Raw genomic sequence first — 19,812 nt, forward strand, 5'->3', positions numbered from 1 at the left:
TAGTAAACTACTGTTGACATTTGAGTGAAAATTTTAATGGAAAAAACATATAGGCTGAGAGAAACACAAATGTTACAATAATGCTAAACAAGTTCATACCCATGATACTGGCTGCATTATGTGTTTTATTTTTTTTCTAGAGCTGTATAGTGAACTTGACTAAGTTTTATGTGAGAGGTTGCAATATACAGAAAAAGGTAAACTGCTGTGTCTGCGTGTTCCAAATAAACAGAAATGAAGAACAAAATGATGCTTTACTTACTGAAAAAGACGGCATCTGGTCAGTCAGTGCGACACTCAAACATTACAAAAAAATATGAGGAAAAACCCAGATTTGCATAGGTTCACTGTAACGTGACACAATAAAGACAGGATTGTGTTACATGAAGATTGAAGAAGAGGGGATGATGAAGGAAAAAAAATGCAGCGTTTTGCAGTAGTCTCCAGTCACAGACCTGTTAACATCTCAGAAACGCCTTAAAATGAAAATGAAGAGCAGAGAAAATTAGTCAGTTTTTACACAGATTCAGCGACTGCAAAATGAACATTTTCCAAAAATCCAAACTTAAGACGAGAAACGCATTTTGATTCCCAGGAAAGAGTGAAAATGTTCATCCGCTGGCGGTTTAAACAGGAATGGCACGAAGATTTGGATTTCTTACGAATCATCCTTCTCAACCACACACACACTCTTTCATGAAAAACACACACACACACACACACCATAACACTACAACATATATCACACTTACACCATAGCTCATGGGTTATGAAATCATGACTATAGTAGTGTCTCGTAACAAAAACAGCGTTTCAGGCTTTCTGTAACACAAAATTCTCAAATAATCACCTGAATTACTAAAACTGGAAACCCCCAACATCTGTCTTTTGGCCCCAGCTTCTTGTGAATCCTCACAACTGAATATAGTCCAAGTCGTCTCGAGGGGTGAGGACCAGAGGGGCAAAATGACTAAAAAAAAAATCTCAAATCTATATAGTTATTAAGAGTAACATCAAATTCGCCCCTCATGATGTAATAAGCAGGGTTGGTTTTTGAGGTGCAGCTTCATTGTTCCTTATTAATTCAACCCTGGTTTACATTCATCTTAGTACCACAGGTAACATTTAAAAGCCAGAATTCCCATCATGCCTGTATCATCACGTCTGGTTGTCAGGCTCATATGCATCTGAACAGGATGAGAAGGACAAAAAGACAAGAGGCAGAGGCTCTCTGTGATTGGCTGAGCTCTGTGTCAGTGTTAAAAGAGTCTGTTTGTGATTGGCCGTGCTCTATATCGGAGAGAGCGATTGTCTCTGTGAGTGGCTGAGCTCCGGGTGCCAGACGTCCACGATGAAGATGAGTCTGTAGGTGTCTGCTTCCTGCCAAACCTCGTGTTCGAAGGAGTCATCAAATATGAGCACCTTCCCCTCTTCCCATTCCCTGAAGACACACAGAGAATTCACAATTAGAAGGTGCAGAGAAGGTGGCCGCTGGTACCGCCGGCGGAGCAGCTCGCCGCCTGACCTGGTGTCGGTCGTGCAGCGGATCTTGCAGCCCTTGGGGACAACCAGGCCCAGGTGCATCCGCAGCCTGCAGTTAGTGGGGCCGGTGTGGGGCCAGACGTGGGTCCCTGGCTGCATCACGGAAAATTTGATCTGCGGGGGGATACAAGGTCTTCAGTAAAAAAAAATTCCCCATTTATGGACTGTGGGCTGTAGTTGTTTTCTGTGGCCTGTCTTAATATTAGTTTTAGTCTAGTCTTTGCGTCACACTGTCATTTTAGCCTTAGTCATGTCCAGAATCTTTTTAGTCTAGCTGACTAAAAGTCTGAACATTTTAATCTAGTTTCAGTCTATTTCGTTTATTTGACTTGTTCTGGTTTGTTACATGTTTTTGACCACACATTCTGCTTTCTTTTACACCTTATTGTGTCATTCATTCAGTGTGCTCAAGGCATTTATCAAGACGCACTTGTTCAGAGCGACTTACAGTCAGTAGTTACCGGGACAGTCCCCCTGGAGAAACTCAGGGTTAAGAGTCTTTCTCGGGGACACAGTGGTAGTGAGTGGGGTTTGAACCTGGGTCTTCTGGTTCATAGGCTACTACCATTTTCAATGCTGTAAAGGTTCAGCTAAATAGCATTCTGTGGTTTGGTGTGCTATACAGAGAAAAAAAGTTCACCTCACCTGACCCCTCTTACAGCCAATGGCCTCTGGGTAGCGCTCCATAAGGGCACAAGTCTTAGGGACACTCTGACAAGAGCTAGCAGATTTCCGCCCTGAAGCAGAAACAGTATAGGACTTTAAAAAGGACCAATGGCGCAGTCATGTGACTCTGTGTGTGTTTCTGATACCTTGCTGCCACAGAGTGAACTGTCCCCAGGACCCCGTCTCTCTCAGGTTCTCGTCCTCGGGTACGAACAGCCCACTAGTGGTGTTCATGACAGACAAGGCTTCATCCCTGATGGTCAACCAATTCCTCTCCAGAGTCTACACACAAAACAATACTTAATAATAATAATTAGCATCTTTACAGTTTATTCATTTTTTTTCAAATACATAGGTTAAGTTTCCGTGTGTGTGTGTGTATAGATACAGTACGGGCCAAACGTTTGGACACACCTTCTCATTCAATGTGCTTTCTTTATTTTCATGACCATTTACATTGGTAGATTCTTGCTGAAGGCATCAAAACTGTGAATTAACATGTGGAGTTATGTACTGAACAAAAAGTAGAGACCTGGCCTCCACAATCACCGGACCTGAACCCAATCGAGATGGTTTGGTGTGAGCTGGACTGCAGAGTGAAGGAAAAGGGGCAACAAGTGCTAAACACCTCTGGGAACTCCTTCATGGTTGGAAAACCATTTGAGGTGATGACCTCTTGAAGCTCATCGAGAGAATGCCAAGAGTGTACAAAGCAGTAATCAGAGCAAAGGGCGGCTATTTTGAAGAAACTAGAATATAAAACATGTTTTCAGTTATTTCACCTTTTTTTTTTTTTTAAGTACATAACTCCACGTGTTAATTCATAGTTTTGATACCTTCAGAGAGAATCTACCAATGTAAATGGTCATGAAAATAAACAGAACACATTGAATGAGAAGGTGTGTCCAAACGTTTGGCTTGTACTGTGTGTGTGTGTGTGTGTGTGTGTGTGTGTGTGTGTATGTGTATATTTCAGTTTGTGTTATTATACATCCACCACATAATCTGCCTACGTGGTCTATATACCAGGCAGAGTAGCCCACCTTCACCAGGTCACCATATCCGGTCTCTTTCGGGGTCCACCAGGGCTGTGCCTTCAGTCCTTTGACATTGTATAGTGAGCGCTGCCACACAGAGGCGAAGTGGCCATGCTTGTGTCCCAAATCATACCAGTGGTAGGCCTGACATGCACAGACACAAACACATGCAAACATTAGCAAACACTGGGTGTTTATAAAAATCACACCCACCAGTGTAACAGACTAAGCAAGCTAATTATTATATTTGTTTACATTAATACAAATGTGAACGATGCTACTCACACTCTGGTCCCCTACTCTCTGCAGAGCATCACCCAGGTGGAAATAAAAGCGGCCATCATCCGTGCCTGGAGCTCCTGACTCAAGACCTTCCTACAAACAAAAGACATTTTGTGTTCAAGCCAGCGTGGAAAAGCGACGCAAAGGTGAACTGACTGAGGGTTATATTTTACTCTCAGTTGAAGAATGGTGCTCTGTGAAAAGATCTGGGTGTGTATTTTTATTTACAATTTGACAGGGTGTGGCTTTCTTGATGCCGTAAATACCCTGAGAAAAGGAATACTCTCTGCAATCTTGTTCTCCGATTTCAGAATGAAGCCATAATGGACTTTGGCAAACCCGTCACCAGGGACTTTAGCCAAAACCTAGAAATGAGGGCAAACAAATATTTTTATGATATTACAACTTCATGACAACTTCACAGTCACCCTCTGAAACTAATTTTCTAGTCCCTCTCACCTCCTCATAGACTTTCTTTGCACCACTGTTGTCTCCTACCAATAGGTAAGCCACACCCAGGTCGTTCTGCAGGCTGACGTCATCAGGGAAGGTCTGAACCAGCAACTGCAGGGTACCCAGCGCCCCACGCATTCGTCCTACACACACACACACACACACACACACACATCTATAATGAAATCTAGAATGTAATATTGTTGATTAATAAAAACGTGTAAATGTTATTTCCTCTCGTTATTTTTAAGCAATATTTCTCTTTTCTGACTGGGCAAATGTGCTAATAAGCATGCATTAAAATACTCATCTACAGCTAAATGTTTATCTAGACTTCAAATGTATGATATTCAGCTAGAAACGCTTCTAGACCTTTTTGTTCTTTTTTTAATATTCTGGAAAAAACAAATATTTGTGCTTTTATAAATACCATATTCAGATTGTGCTCCATCCCCAATGTGTGTATAAATGTCTGTGTGTGTGTGTGTGAGTGTGTGTCAGTAAATGAAAGTTTAATCACCAAGAAACTGCTGTCTCTCTGCCCTTCTCTTCAATGCATCTTTGACGAGAGCCTCTGGGGCTTCTGGGAGTTCGGCGGCCTCTCTGTAGGTGTTCACTGCCTTCAGCAGCATCTCATTACTGCGCAGCTTTTCAGCAAGGTCATCTTCTGACTACACACACACAATGCAAATATACATATAAGCACAGCATGCATTGTTAAATAAAGAAATAAAAACTGTCAATTGCATGTCTGTACCTGTGCTTTCCCATATCGACTCCTGGGACTGTGAGGGTACTTCTGTACAAGACTTTCAAAAGCTCTCAAAGCCTCTTCCACTTTACCCTAATCACACAACACACACATATCTTCTTACTGTTAAAGTAAATATATAAGATGTAGATGTTTTAGATGTTTTTTTTTCTCCAGTTCGTACCTTCTTGCGCAGCTTCTCTGCCGCATCAATGTCAGATTTGATCGTTTTGTCAAACTTGTTGAGCAATTTGGGCTTCTTCTTTTTGGCTTTAAAGGACAACAGAGTATAAAAATATTGACAGTAGCAGGCTGAACCGCTTTGCTGCCAAGGTATGACTATTCTTCTTTCTGACTGTACACACCCACAGGTTCTGCTGTGGAGTCGGGCTTCGATTCTGGCACTGACTCAGCAGCAGTACTGGGTTCTGAAGAACCTTCTGGAACAGAGGCGGGTATGGGCTCAGGTACTGGAGAACTTTCTGGACCAGACTCTTGAATAGAGGTTGGAATTGAGTCTCTCGGCGGGTCCGGTGTTGATTCTGCTGGACTCTGAGCTGAATATGTTAAAACCAACACTTATACAAAATGAAAATACATTTTATTCTGGGGGATTGTGTGTGTGCGCGGACACACAAACCTGCTTCAGCAGTCTGCACACTGCTGGACCGCTCACTGTACATCACCGTGTCAGAGTTGTCTTCTATCATGAAGTATGAAAATCAGTAAGGCCAAAGAATTCCAGAACACAATATTCATAAAAAAAAAAAAAAAAAATACTTACCATCACTCTCCTCCTCTGGTGATTCCACTACTAACTCTGTAAAAAAGCAGTAAATACTCAGAGTGGGGAGTAAAAGCAGTAGTAAAGAGTGCGGAGACAGGCCTACCTCCTGTAGCATCAAGGCCCTCCAGGTTCTCGTCTGAGAGAGAAAAGCAAAAGGATGACACCTTGAGAAGAGACGCTTTCAAAATCATTGGACTCCTCTTCACGACACAGGATAATGAATATTTCAGATTCATTCAGGTCACTTTACTGTCATTCAATCAGTGCAGATGCTCATAAGTACACGGCTCAAAACAAAACCACAATAAATTAAAACTGAGCTATTCAGGGGAGAAGAGCCTTGGTGAGAAAGATAAATTATGGCAGAGTGGGCCGACGGAAGCCTCTCCTCAGTGCAAGGCACATGAAAGCCCACATGGAGTTTTTTTTTTTTTTTTTTTTTTTAGGAAAACACCCGAAGGATCCAAAGATGGTGAGAAATAAGATCCCCTGGTCTGATGAGACCAAGATATGTGTGGAGAAAACCCTGGTACTGCTCATCACCTGTCCAATCCAGTCCCAACAGTGAAGCATGGTGGTGGCAGTATCATGCTGTGGGGCTGTTTTGAGGCAACACTGTTTGGCCAAGTCCTCTACAGATGGCAGCGAGTCCCCAGTGATCATCTTGGCTGCTGTCATGACTCTCCATAGTGCCTTTCTATCTAAGACACTGCTGCTCTCATGCCATAGGGAGATGCTACTAGAGACTTTTTGTGCAGACAGTGCAGACACATCTGTGATTTTTTTTTTTTAAGAATGGAGGAGGTGTGTGGGGTCCAAAAACATCTGCTTAATAGGGGTGTGTATTGGCAAGGTTTATATCACAATATAATATATTTTGATATTTTACATATTGTGATATTTTACAGCTCGATGAATATATAAAAACAGAGCTGAAATTCAAGATTTTGTGATGTCACGATGCCTAAAATGCCAAGCAGTAATTCAAAGTACCCAGCTGTACAGCGCCATCTACAGGAGTGGAGGTTGCAGTCGCACACGGATTCTCACAGCTGCAGACCTCACTAAAGAAAACAGCTCCACCCAGTGGATTCAATGTGTATACAACAATATCAATATTTGATGTCCGTGTAGCAATACAATATCACCACGTAAAATATTGCGACATATTTCTATATTGATATTTTTAACACCCTTTCTACTTACCCTGAGAGAAACTCTCTGAGTTGCTTCCTGACTGGTCTGCAAAGTAAAAAAAAAAAAAAGTTTTAAGTGGGGAAAAAATTCACACCATTTGTTAGAAATACCAACATACCAAATGGCACAAAGTCGTCCTCCAGCACTTCCTGTCGAGCTGCTGAGAAACAGTAGGAAGATGACAATTAAATAAACAACTATCCATTTAGTTTAGATCATCGATTGTTTTTTTTTCCTTTCAAAAGTACATGTGTGTACTCAGAGATTACAAACACTGCTTCAGAAGTTCAAAGCCTTGAAGTGTAAGTCAGATATAGCTGGTGGTGGCCTATGCAGCCGTAATGAGATTTATAGATAATTACAGACAATTTAAATCTACCTGCAAATTAGAATTTATTTCAAAGGGAGCATAATGGAGAAAACATTTTTCTCTGCTGATTTCTCCCCTTCTATGAAGGACTGGCCAATTGGGACTTTTGGGCGTTGTGATGTCATATGTGAGACGCTGTGCTACATCCTGTGCAGAGTCAGGATCTGATGCAGCTCATGAGGGCTGCATAAGGTTCAGTCTACACACCCTGTGCCACATCAGGCCTCACACCCCTTTGATCTTCAGAGTTTTTCTGCACCACTGGCTCTGGAAAACAGCATAGTTTTGTTAAATATACCAGCCAAATAAGTACATTCGCCATACCATGTTCGCCATAAACCTAAGAATGTCATATACAGAGTCAGGGAACTTACCATGCACAGGTGAGCCCTCCCTAGTTTCCACAGCAACCAGCTTCTCTTTCAGACCTGTGTGTGAAGGACGTGGATGTGGAATCATCAGCACAAGCTTCTAGAACACATGCTGTATTTGACTGGGGATTACTGGACCATGTCAGTGGGGCTAAGAGGAGTCCAACGGGGGTTGTGGCCCAGAAAAACATAAATCACACACACAGATGGGTGAAAAGAAAAAAGATAAAGAAGGCGATGAAGTGAGACAGAAAAGGTGACAGGCTGCACAATAAACACTCACTGTTCCACTCATCCACTATAACCTCTGCACTGTTTGTCCTTCTAGTTCCAAAGACTAAGGCAGAGATTTCCGCACAAAGAACACAAAGCAGCAGCCCAAACTACTCATTTTATTACTTAAGTCTCAAATACATTGGGAAAAAATTACAAATGTGTATTAGATTTATTAATAGTTATCTAAATATTTATGTTTGTTCAGGTTCGCCTGGAGAAAAGCAAAAATATATATCAAAATTATTTTACAAGATCACAAGATGCCCTGAAAGGGTAATAATTAAAGATGATGGAAACAAAAAATGTACGAGGATGAAAAATTAAGGATCAGCATTCTATAGCCTTCTCTAAAAATCAAACACGCACATCAAATAAATCTAGTCAACGTTTTTTTTAGTGATGAGCACCAATGACTGCAATATCTGCAGCTTCTTTCATCAGCCACTTCAACAATTGCCTATGTAATGTTTTTAAAAAAACACTACAAAAGACATAAATATGTACATGAAATAAATAAATCGATTATCAGCAATGTCATCAATTCACAATCAGTACTAATCCAACTGCACAAGAAAGAAATTAATAATTAATAATAATAAGTTTTCCAAAAAATTCTGAAAAACAAAAAACAAAACAAGAAACACATGAAAGAAATTAATTCACTTATCATTTAAGTACTGTTGATTGTTACCAGACCAGTGGCTTTAAGGGACAGGACAATTAATTAAATTTTACTTTCCCCAGCAATAAAGCCTGACTTCCAAACTGGCAGAAAAGACAATCTATGTTGGTTCTAATAGAAAATACAATGCACAGATGCGTAAACCATAAATAAACTCTCCAGAGAGGTAATGCAATGTTACTTAAATTAATGAAATGATTCAAGGTCGTTCTATTTACTGCATTATTCAAATTCAATGCTAGGATAATTACATACATAAAAACATGGTTTCTGAATCAATCATTTTGATCAGACAGTTCAATATAACTCTTCCTGAGTTACGCCATCAATCAAAAGTCAACACTAAGATAGAGCCATTTTGAAGAATCTAATGTAAGAAACATAATTTGCATTTGTTGTATCAGGAGAAAGTGTAGTGTATTTGATGAATCTGTTTTTTTAGAGTGGACTTTTTACATGGCTGCTTTGTTCACTATTGTCATCATCAAAAGCCGCTTGATGAGGTGCTCATTAAACATGAGTGAATGATAAGAAAGTGTTCAGCGGAAGCCTTCAAAGCTGTTGGAAAAGCATGTATAAATGAGGTATGTCCAAAAGACTCATAAATGAGGTGTGTCCAAACGTGCAAACTTAGTGTATATCTAGGTGCAGTAGACCTTTTTATAATCCCTTCTATGAACAGTCAAGGTGCAACATGTAGGATTTGATGGTAACTAGTCGTGAAGTTGCAAACAATATATTTTCCATTGCCCTTTCCAACCAAAAGAAATTATATTATAATACATTAGCTAATACTTGGTGAAGACTCAAACTGTGACTGCTGTGGACCATCCAGACCATCCAGCAACACTGTGAGATAAAAGGAGAGGGCAGTTGGCAAAGCTATTAAAAAATACACTACTCTAATGCCAGTGTATGATTCTGTGATATTGTAGAAACAGCGGCAATGGCAGGGTCCATGGACAAGGACCTGCTCCATACATAGAAGGGCTTACAAAAACATTATGCTCTCACAAAAGATGACACATTAATGAAAAAAATTGATTCCATTCATTGCAAACAGAGCCCCATAAATTCTTCATACTGAATCTTCAAGACAAAGAAATTTAATGAAGGTGGAAAGTTCTGCATTTTGTTCTGTTAAGAATATGAACCACCCTAAACCACGAACAGAACGCATTTAAAAAAAGCAGATAATCACAAGATAATCAGTTCTGCTCACATCCCATAACGTCCCCATCCTCAACTCAGGTCTGACGTCACAAGCCTTGGCCAGGTGGCCTCAAACCATGTCGCGATGTTAGGTTCCAATCCAGATTTCGCAGGTCTGGCCAGTGATTATTATTTGTTCCCAGACTTCTTGGATGGGGATTTCATAAGATCGCGAACATGAACTCTATCCTCTTTGGGATGCTTTTCCTTGTCTTGTTCCGCTTTTTCCTTCTTATCTGCTTCTCTGCGTTCTTTTGATCCCTCTTTCTCACTCTTTCCCTTGGCTGTTTGTTCTTTGGCATGCCTCTCCTTTTCAGTTCCATCTTTCTCTGCCTTTTCTTTTGCTAGCCTCTCTTTTTCAGCCTTTTCTTGCACAGTCTTCTCTTTAGTACGTTTTTCCTTTTCCAGCCTTTCTTTCTCTGCTCTCTCCTTTGCTAGTCTATCCTTTTCTGCCTTCTCTTTAGCAAGTCTTTCTTTCTCAACGTTCTCTTTCTCTTCCTTTTCCAACCTTTCTTTTTCTGATTTCTCTTTGACAAGTCTGTCCTTCTCTAGTCTCTCCTTCTCCTTGGCCAGTCTCTCCTTCTCCGCCTTCTCCTTGGCCAGTCGCTCCTTCTCCGCCTTCTCCTTGGCCAGTCGCTCCTTCTCCGCCTTCTCCTTGGCCAGTCGCTCCTTCTCCGCCTTCTCCTTGGCCAGTCGCTCCTTCTCCGCCTTCTCCTTGGCCAGTCGCTCCTTGTCCGCCTTCTCCTTCTCTAGTCTCTCCTTCTCCGCCTTCTCCTTGGCCAGTCGCTCCTTCTCCGCCTTCTCCTTCTCTAGTCGCTCCTTCTCCGCCTTCTCCTTGGCCAGTCTCTCCTTCTCCGCCTTCTCCTTGGCCAGTCGCTCCTTCTCCGCCTTCTCCTTGGCCAGTCGCTCCTTCTCCGCCTTCTCCTTCTCTAGTCTCTCCTTCTCCGCCTTCTCCTTGGCCAGTCTCTCCTTCTCTGCCTTCTCCTTCTCTAGTCTCTCCTTCTCCGCCTTCTCCTTGGCCAGTCTCTCCTTCTCCGCCTTCTCCTTGGCCAGTCTCTCCTTCTCCGCCTTCTCCTTGGCCAGTCTCTCCTTCTCTAGTCTCTCCTTCTCTGCCTTCTCTTTGGCCAGTCGCTCCTTCTCCGCCTTCTCCTTCTCTAGTCTCTCCTTCTCCGCCTTCTCCTTGGCCAGTCTTTCCTTCTCCGCCTTCTCCTTGGCCAGTCTCTCCTTCTCCGCCTTCTCCTTGGCCAGTCTCTCCTTCTCCGCCTTCTCCTTGGCCAGTCTCTCCTTCTCCGCCTTCTCCTTGGCCAGTCTCTCCTTCTCCGCCTTCTCCTTGGCCAGTCTCTCCTTCTCCGCCTTCTCCTTGGCCAGTCTCTCCTTCTCCGCCTTCTCCTTGGCCAGTCTCTCATTCTCCGCCTTCTCCTTGGCCAGTCTCTCATTCTCCGCCTTCTCCTTGGCCAGTCTCTCATTCTCCGCCTTCTCCTTGGCCAGTCTCTCATTCTCCGCCTTCTCCTTGGCCAGTCTCTCATTCTCCGCCTTCTCCTTGGCCAGTCTCTCATTCTCCGCCTTCTCCTTGGCCAGTCTCTCCTTCTCTGCCTTCTCCTTGGCCAGTCTCTCCTTCTCTATCCTTTCCTTCTCTTCTTTCTCCTTGGCCAGCCTCTCCTTTTCTGCCTTTTCTTTTGCTTGCAATTCTTTCTCTGCCTGCTCCTTGGCTACTCTTTCTTTCTCCAGTCTCTCTCTCTCTGCCTTCTCTTTAGCTTTACTCTCAAGCGCTGCTTGTTCCCTCTCTGCCTTCCTCTTTGCCTCCCTCTCTTTTTCCTCCATATCCTGTCTCTTTCTTTCTTCTTGAAGTCTGGCCTCTGCCTCTTCCTTTGCCTTACGAGCATCTTCAAGCTTCTTCAGCTCCAGGGCTCGAGCTGCCTGCCTCTCCATTTCTTCTTGGGCCAGAACAGTCCGCACCTCAGTTAAAGCTAACTTTGCAATCTTTTTTGCCTCAATCTTCTCATGGATGATCCTCAGCTGCTCCTTCAGGGCTGCCTTCAGCTTCCGCCCAATATCTTTGGTAGGGTGCTCTGAATATGGGGAATATTGGTAACAGTTGGCAAACCCCAGCAATTTCATTTAAAAAGAAAAATACAAGGTATATGCATCAGATTGTTAGTGGGGTCAAATAAGGTTGAACATGCCTCTACTTTTGACTTTCTCTTCAAAATACGGCAGACAAACTCAGAACCTCCAGCCAAAAATAATAACGTCAAGTGCTGCATGTTTCTTCCCAAACAGATGTTCTTTGTGAGACATTAAACTTGTCACACATTCACATCCTAGAACAAAATCTATATTGGAGTTCTACAAGCAAAAAGTTGCATATTTCAGAGAAGCCTTAAAGGTGATGAAAGAGAACTTCACACAACCACCCAAAAACAGGGCTGTTAATTTTTTTAAGGCCAAAAGACATGCAGTCCACAAACAACCATCAAATTACAACAAATAGACAAACCAAGGTGTGCAATATTTAGTATAAGATACATCAATACCTTTTTCTCTAGGGGGCACTGGTTGGAGCTTTTCATCTGTAAAGGGGGCATATGAGTCAGACCACTGGATGGCATGATAAGGTTTTAATGAAGGTTAATTTATTCAAACAAATTATTTGTGTGGCGTAACAGGCATTGTAAACTGTGGACAGTGTTTTAGCTAGTAGGGCCGGCTACTGAACGTTTGTTGTTGTAATGAAGTTGTTCAGTCACTGGGGGTGAAACGACTTCATTGCGTCTTCAGAGGAAAAATGGATGCCCTGACAACCAGCTTACCAAAAATTTTACCTAGTACACGGCAATTATTTGCCTTTTTTTTGGTGCCCATCCCTAAATACACTAGGCGCAAGGTACAAATAAAAACAGTCAAAAAAAATGACTGCGTCAGCACGAGCTGTCTAATTTATAATAATAATATCCCACAGACAAGACAGCAACAAGATAATATCCCACAGACAACACAAGCAAATGAACTGGCTCATTTCTGAAACAAACATTCTCAAAACGCAAAATATTCAAATACAGATCTTTATATTCTTCATTTCCCCATTGCCAATGCAGTGCACATTCCTTACCAAACAGTAAACTTAGTAAAATGAATACATGATTGGAGGGCAACCACTATTCACAAATAGACACAGTGAAGAATATACACATATCAGCCATAGCATCATGACCACTGACAGGTTAAGTAGATATCAATTCAATAAGTTGTCCATGAAAGGGACTGGATTGGTGTAAGGATTGGAATGACTTTCACAAGGGCCATTGTATGATGGCTAGATGATGATAGACAGATGTTTCAAGAACGGCTTGAGGTGGAGGCACCACCAGGTCTGCTACTGACACCTTGCTACCTCTCAAGGTTATAATATAATGGCTGATCAGTGTTTAGTCCCTGGAACCAATCAAGGAAAAACAAGCAAGTACCTTTGACAGCCTTTTTAACTTCAACTGCAGGAGCTTCTGATTAGGAATTAAAATGCACGGATTAAACTGACATAATATTGGTATAGAGCAATTACTAACTGACTAATGGAAATAAAGGAACAAATGAACAGGCACTCAAACATTTAGTTCAGATTTCTATTCAAAATTCAATATACAATATGAAATGAAACCTTACACAGAAGCTTCAAACAAAAGACAAAGGTTTTGAAGCAAAATTACCTTTCAGCTTCTCTTTCTTTACTTTTTTGTGAGCCGGCACACCTAAAACCTTCTGGTCTGTTGATTTATAAGACATGGCTTCATAAAAAATATAGGAAATTATTGCCTAATTTAAACGTAACAAACCTACACAAACAGCATAAATCGAATCATGCAATTGTAACTTATTAACACAAGGATGCCTTTTCCACGTTTCCAATTCTACAAAGCTGTGACCGAGAACTCATGCATTGCTGGTCCCAGCACCATGCACAATACATTTTAAAAGCACTTTATTTTTATTGTTCGGCCATCTTTTTCATGACCCTCTTTAGGTAGCGCTACACCTCTGCAGCAAAATGTGCCTGTTACAGTTTTTGTCAATTCCTTTTGTATATAGGTGAGGTTTGAAAGTAGCTCTTCAGAAGGAGGTTCTAAAAGACCAAAAGCAGTTTCTTCTGATGCTGAGGGAGAAGACTGTCACAGTGACCGCAACAGAACACAGTATTTCCACGAGACGATACCATCTCATGCAGGACAACCCAAAAACTGAAAACTACGGGATGGGAAAATACCTTTCAACTTTGCTTTCCTTTCTTTTTTAACAGCCGCTGCACCTATTGCTTTTTCATCTGGGAAAAACATCAGTGGCATGACTACAACGTCTGACAGACTAATGGAACAAACATTTAATCGTTGTATTAGTAAGCAGCGAAGAGATGGTTAAAAATTATCTTTGCAATGTGTAGCTTGTACATAGATGTAATAAATAATAAATCCTGTCTGATCTCCCCAAGCCGTGACCTCTTGACCCCAGAGTACATAAGCCCTATTTGCTCCCTCTGAATGGGACATCCGCAGCCCCCTGAACAACCTGACGTACCCACACTGCCTCCATCTTCTCCTTTCTCAGAAGGAACCAGAACATCAGAGAGAAACCGTGCAAAGCCCGGCAACCCATAAGACCCCTCGTCTGCTAAAGCACTGGCACTAGCGCCATCTTTGCTCAAGCCTACAAGCACAGAGGAGAAAGCAAGAAAGCAAGAAATGAGGTGAAAGCACCAGAACGTAAGTAAGGAGGGGAAAATGTACAAACAAGTGGCCAATGTGTGTAAGGAACGCAAATGGAATCACACACACACACAGCTGCTGTCATTCATTTTAGGCTCTTATGATATCCTCATATGGTTATGGTGACAGGCTCTTAGCTGATATAAGTGAGAGCTGGAGATAACGTGGAAAAAAGTACTCACCCAGCAACACTTTGGCATCTTCCACACCAAAGTGACCATCTCCATCAACATCATATATGGCCAGCGTATCTGCCAGAGACATTAAAAGAGGGGGTCAGAAACAGGCGTCAACATCTCTCTGAGCTGGTGCACCGTGCATGCTGCACATGAGTTCTATGGGTAGTGTAGTGTGGAACCGTGCATGCACTGTGCGAGTGAAAACAGTTACAGTCAAATTTGATTGTCGATAATCAGCACTAGATGTATTTCTGAATGGAGAAAAGCCGGTTGTGCTTATGCTTTCAGACCTGTAAAAGCGCCGTTCTCGCCACCACCCTCACAATCCCACCACATAATGAGTTTTGTAACTATACCAACTATATCACAAATCAGGCATCATTGCTTATTGCATATTAACTGCCTAGTTAAAGTGAAAGCCTATATAAAGTCAAAGTGAAGTGATGCACAGAACACGGTGCACACAATGAAATGCATTTTGACCCTTTGCTCAATGGCACCACAGTGGCACCTTGGTGGTTCGAGACTTGAACTGGAAACCTATTACGGGTCCATTTTCTTAGCGGCTAGGCCACCAATGCACCATGGGCAAAGAAAAGACAACATCAAAATGGTGATAAAGGAAGATAAGATGTTCTTCACATAGCCAGCAATTTCCAAAAAATAAGACCCTCTGACATGGTGTTTTTCCACACCTATGCTAACTGTAAAAGCTCATAGCTAAATAGGAACAGTTTTATTGTTATGCAATTTGTAAATAGTCTAGTCGATGACTATTCAATTATAGCTGATGACTAGTCATTAGTTGCAGCACTAACGCATGGTCAGGATAGTCAACAGGGCTGTTTAAACTGGGAAGGGTAGCATAGTTGGCCGGGTCTTACAGTTCTGTGAGTTATATTAAGATCTTGGATGAGCGGGATCTTTTTCCTCGGACAACGGCTATAAATATAGTCAAAAATCTCTAAAAACAGCACCACAATCCTCAGCACAGCACAACAGCAGATACACATCCAGACAGTTCTGTTCATCATGATATGCCGCCCTGCCAAAAAATACATTCACTACCGGGATTTAAAAGAGCCTCTGATTGGTTAATTAGTGTCAATATGTTACTCTTAGCTGATGCGGTGAAGAAGAATGACAGAAGACATGCCCCATCCCTAAACCAAACCCTCCGTTTCACATGGCATCAAGCAAAATTACTAAAAATTGGTCAAGAACAGCATTATTAGCTCCGAAGGAATAAGTGACTGTGATAGGAGATGAATCGTTTGGTGAAGACAGATTTTTCATCTGTTTAATAGTGAAAGTAAAAACTTGTTAGTGCTGGTAACCAGACATTTCTAGTTACTTTGCTTGTCAGCTATCACTATAGAGATACAGCACGTCCATCATATTTTTTTTTTGTATATGGTTGGTGGTAAGGGGGCGTGGGGTGATTATACTGATTATAATAAGGGTTCATGTGTGCTGAGACACACCTACTACACTGTCATAGTCGACCAGGTCAAACCACACAAATCCGACGGACGTCCAGACGCCCAGAAGAGCCAAGACGAAAAACCAGGTGAAGATGGAGCTACCCTCTGTCTTCTTCCCATTCTTGCTCACTGGCACTGGAGCAGGTTCTGGTGAACACAACAAATAAAAGAAAAAGCACAAATCAACAACAACAAAAACACCTGGTAATTCAATTCAAATGTAGGTGTAGGAGAATTTTTCAAATTATTTGGTATTTTAAGGAGCTAGCTGCCACAAAAAAAAAATCTGTATTAAACAAAACATGTGTGTTATGTATATTGCACATCTAATATACATAACACACATTACATAGTTACATTTTTAGTTACCCTTTATATGTTGGTTTAACCTGTCCTAATTGTCTGGTAGTAGCCTAGTGGGTAACACACTTGGCTATGAACCAGAAGACCCAGGTTCAAATCCCACCTACTACCATTGTGTCCCTGAGCAAGACACTTAACCCTAAGTTGCTCCAGGGGGACTTTTTCTGTACCTACTGTAAGTCGTTCTGGATAAGGGAGTCTAATAAATGCTGTAAATGTAAAATGTAAGCATAAACATTCAAAGAAGTAAGAATTTTACTATAGACCATGCTGTTGTAACACAAGGCACATAGGCACTAATTTAGCTTGCTTTGTTCAGGAGTTCTATAAATGCAGTGGATACAGAATTAATTTATTAAAAAGAAACCATGGTTAAGACACCTCGGTCAAAAGCAGCACAGGTTACATTTCCACAAGATGCTTTGCACACAAGTCCAACAATAAGATACGATATCAATAAGACAGTATATGACATTCAGGCTGCACTTTTCTGAGGACTGTCAAACCATACGAGAAGACATTCTCATTCATGATAAGCCAGTGTAATGATAAATGTAGCCAAATATGGGTGGGTAGTTTGTATGTATCGGTGATTGGTTGGCCAATTTTCTAGTACTAGACACTAGCCGGAACAGGTACAATGGTAAGGGACCAGAGGGTCGTGTCCAAAATAACCATGGGATCAAATAGCTGTCAGGCCAACCAGTGCAAGGTCGTGTACTGTACATGTGTATATATGTGCAGACGAGACTGCATGGGCACACGGACACCAGCACATGCCATGTATAATGGCATCATGTGCTCCGAAAGAATTCCTGCAGCCAGGAGACAATGTCCTACGTGTTGAAAACTACACACATTTAGGGATACGTGTCAACAAGGCTAATCAAGAACTGGCATGTTTAACAAAACATTCCGCGAGGTCGCGAACAAGAAAGTGCCAGATGCATCTTCTCTACCATCTACTGCAAAGCAGTCAGGCGGCCAATTAGCACAACACAGGTCTCTCGGCACCGCAGATTACCAGTATATTACCTACGATCGGTCAAAAATGTATTCACGGTATACACACACACACACACACACACACACACACAAGGTTGGACCTGAAGAGGAAACTGAGATCTACTGGGTACCATCAAAGATTCTGAATTAAAATTACAAAGATACAAGATACATAGTGGCAACTTGAAATTTGCATTTGCTGCCACTAGGCCTTGTTGCCTATAAATAATAACAATCCCGAAAAAATCAGTAGGCCCTTTCCATATCTCACACACGTACACAAAAACGCCCCTTTACATGACAGCTGGTCGTATAGAATTTATTCACACTCCTGGTCATCACAGGCACGCTGTTACCTGTCTCTGGCACCATGTTACTCCCATCTGCACTGTTCTCTGCCATTTCTACGGGTCCAGGGCGAGGAGCGCGGAAAAGTGGGCGAGGGAGCGCGCTGTAACTCGGCTGCCGCTAACTCAGCGGGAACCCGATACCCGCAAGGGGTATTTTTAGTGCCGTCCTGAACACACGCTCTCTCTCAACGGGGCCACATATGGAGAGGACGCCGGCTGACACCCCGACACACACTGCATGAAGTCACTCGCCTTACACCCGCACCAGTTCTACAGCTGTCTCGACGAGGGACGCACAGGCCCAGCTTTCGCAGATCCAATACCGAAATACGGGGTGTCTGGATCTCGGCCAAACACAAGTACCAATCAGATACAGCATGTAAGGAGGAGAAGGCTTAGGCCCCGTCCACACGAGAGCGTTTTCCTGATCTGGAAACGGTGTTTCAGGGGACCCTGAACAGTTTCAGGCCCAAACCCGTACACGACCGATAACCCCAAACGCGGCCTATGTACAACAACGGCGGTCAACACACACCCCGGAGGGAGTTACAGCGCCACCTACAGGTGTGGAGGGCGACCATTCTCTGTGTTTCTGCGTGGATGACAACACCTCAGATAACGCTTCCGCGGGGACACAGGTTTTTTTTATCCGAAAACCTGTTTTACAGAAAAGCGTTGTAGTGTGGACGGAGCCTGAGAATACACTGCAACGGACTTCATGCTATTTTCTTTACTTGAAAGACAAATGTAACAATTTCACAAATATAAGTATTTGTCCACTATTTGTGTTTTCAATGATCCCCTCGTGTTCTCCTGCATGATGCCTGTAGACATCGCGTTTTCATTTGCGGCCCCTTGAAACATCGATGCAGCAGATTTCGCAAGTAACCGGTTGGTGTAGCGAGCGTGAAATACTGCCATACCACCATTTATGTCAATAGGAGTTATATAGTTAACAAAAAGTGGAGACCTGGCCTCCACAGTCAACGGACCTGAACCCAATCAAGATGGTTTGGGGGTGAGCTGGACCGCAGAGTGAGGGCAAAGGGGCCAACCCCTTTTTTCACCCTTGTTGTTAAGTACATAACTCCACATGTGTTCATTCATAGTTTTGATGCCTTCAGTGAGAATCTACCAATGTAAATGGTCATGAAAATAAAGAAAACACATTGCATGAGAAGGTGTGTCCAAACTTTTGGCCTGTACTGTAAATGTCTGCACTAAAGGAGTTGATTTCATCTCACTGTAAGTGGGTAAAGTGGCAGTAAATGCCTCGTGTTCTGTTCTGTTTGACACTGGGGCCTTGTCTACCCGCGTTCCCATCCTGCAGAAGCAGCACCGCGAAACACGTGCAAGTGCGTCACTTCCGCCTCGGCGTTTCGAGGGCGCCGACCAATCCGAGCCAGGCAGCGCGCAACAAGGAAGGTCTTTAATCATGTGTGGCACGAATTCAAAGCAGCAGGCTGGCCGCAGACAGACATTTTTCTCTCGGGTCCGGACGTTCCTCCGCGGCGCGGCGCCAGTGGCCGCGAACGCGCCCCGGCCGGACAAAGTTCATCCAGGCCCTCTGCATCACTGCGGAGGAGGGTGCTCACCTCTTTTGCCTTGGCTGCGCGTTTTTTTCTTCTCGCCCATTTCTGCCTCCGAGCTGAAGGACGTAGATTGTTTTATTTTTGTAGTTTCGCTTTTTCGAATCAGCTGCGCCGCCTGCGTGAGAATCCTTGTTCGGCAAAGTCCAAAGCTGTGCGTCTCTGACGTAGGCGTGGCGCAGCCAATCGCTGGCGTCTGAAGTGGCAGTAGGCGGGACATGTCTACTCCGGGGCCAATCAAGTGGCAGGTTGCCTTTCCTAATTTAAAGTCCCCGCTACTCGCGACAATAGAACGTGGCAAGATGAGAGGTGCGTTTTCTCGCGATAGTTGGCGCGTCTGGGTTTATTTCTTTATTTCTCCACTGGTCACGTAACTGCAAATATTCATATAAACCCCATGGGCAGGACCTACATGCATATATACATTAAATATTCTTGTTAATACAGCATTAAAAATGACAG

At 42.8% G+C, this 19,812-nt stretch overlaps 1 protein-coding gene across 3 annotated transcripts; it reads right to left on the minus strand.

The window, feature by feature from the left end:
- Window positions 1-235: 235 nt before the first annotated feature.
- unm_hu7910 (un-named hu7910) lies at window positions 236-19,497 on the minus strand. 3 transcript variants are annotated; one of them, XM_028956956.1, is made up of 22 exons: window positions 19,357-19,497; window positions 16,044-16,190; window positions 14,563-14,631; window positions 7,460-7,513; window positions 7,293-7,352; window positions 6,834-6,875; window positions 6,725-6,760; window positions 5,622-5,654; window positions 5,516-5,551; window positions 5,372-5,434; window positions 5,097-5,288; window positions 4,916-5,001; window positions 4,738-4,824; window positions 4,501-4,651; window positions 3,987-4,123; window positions 3,794-3,892; window positions 3,531-3,620; window positions 3,252-3,389; window positions 2,355-2,490; window positions 2,188-2,279; window positions 1,526-1,656; window positions 236-1,441 (listed from the first exon to the last, which is right to left on the minus strand). In XM_028956956.1, the coding sequence occupies exons 1-22, from the start codon at window positions 19,394-19,396 to the stop codon at window positions 1,291-1,293; spliced, it is 2,070 nt and encodes a 689-aa protein (XP_028812789.1). In that variant the 5' UTR covers window positions 19,397-19,497; the 3' UTR covers window positions 236-1,290. The 3 variants fall into 3 exon arrangements, with proteins under 3 accessions (XP_028812789.1, XP_028812783.1, XP_028812778.1); XM_028956950.1 differs by lacking the exon at window positions 19,357-19,497 and adding an exon at window positions 17,768-17,898 and having other exon boundaries at window positions 6,834-6,872; XM_028956945.1 differs by lacking the exon at window positions 19,357-19,497 and adding an exon at window positions 17,768-17,898.
- Window positions 19,498-19,812: the final 315 nt, after the last annotated feature.

Source organism: Denticeps clupeoides, chromosome 2 (assembly GCF_900700375.1).
Source record: "Denticeps clupeoides chromosome 2, fDenClu1.1, whole genome shotgun sequence".
NCBI classification, from domain to species: Eukaryota; Metazoa; Chordata; class Actinopteri; order Clupeiformes; family Denticipitidae; genus Denticeps; species Denticeps clupeoides.

Bases quoted from the DNA above. Each gene is read 5' to 3' on its own strand.
- unm_hu7910 (XM_028956945.1), bottom strand. From the start codon at position 17,813: ATGGCAGAGAACAGTGCAGATGGGAGTAACATGGTGCCAGAGACAG. The intron at 7,353-7,459 runs GTAAGTTCCCTG...GCTGTTTTCCAG, and splicing joins GGAGGGCTCACCTGTGCATG to AGCCAGTGGTGCAGAAAAAC. The intron at 2,491-3,251 runs GTGGGCTACTCT...TTTTGTGTGTAG, and splicing joins GATATGGTGACCTGGTGAAG to ACTCTGGAGAGGAATTGGTT.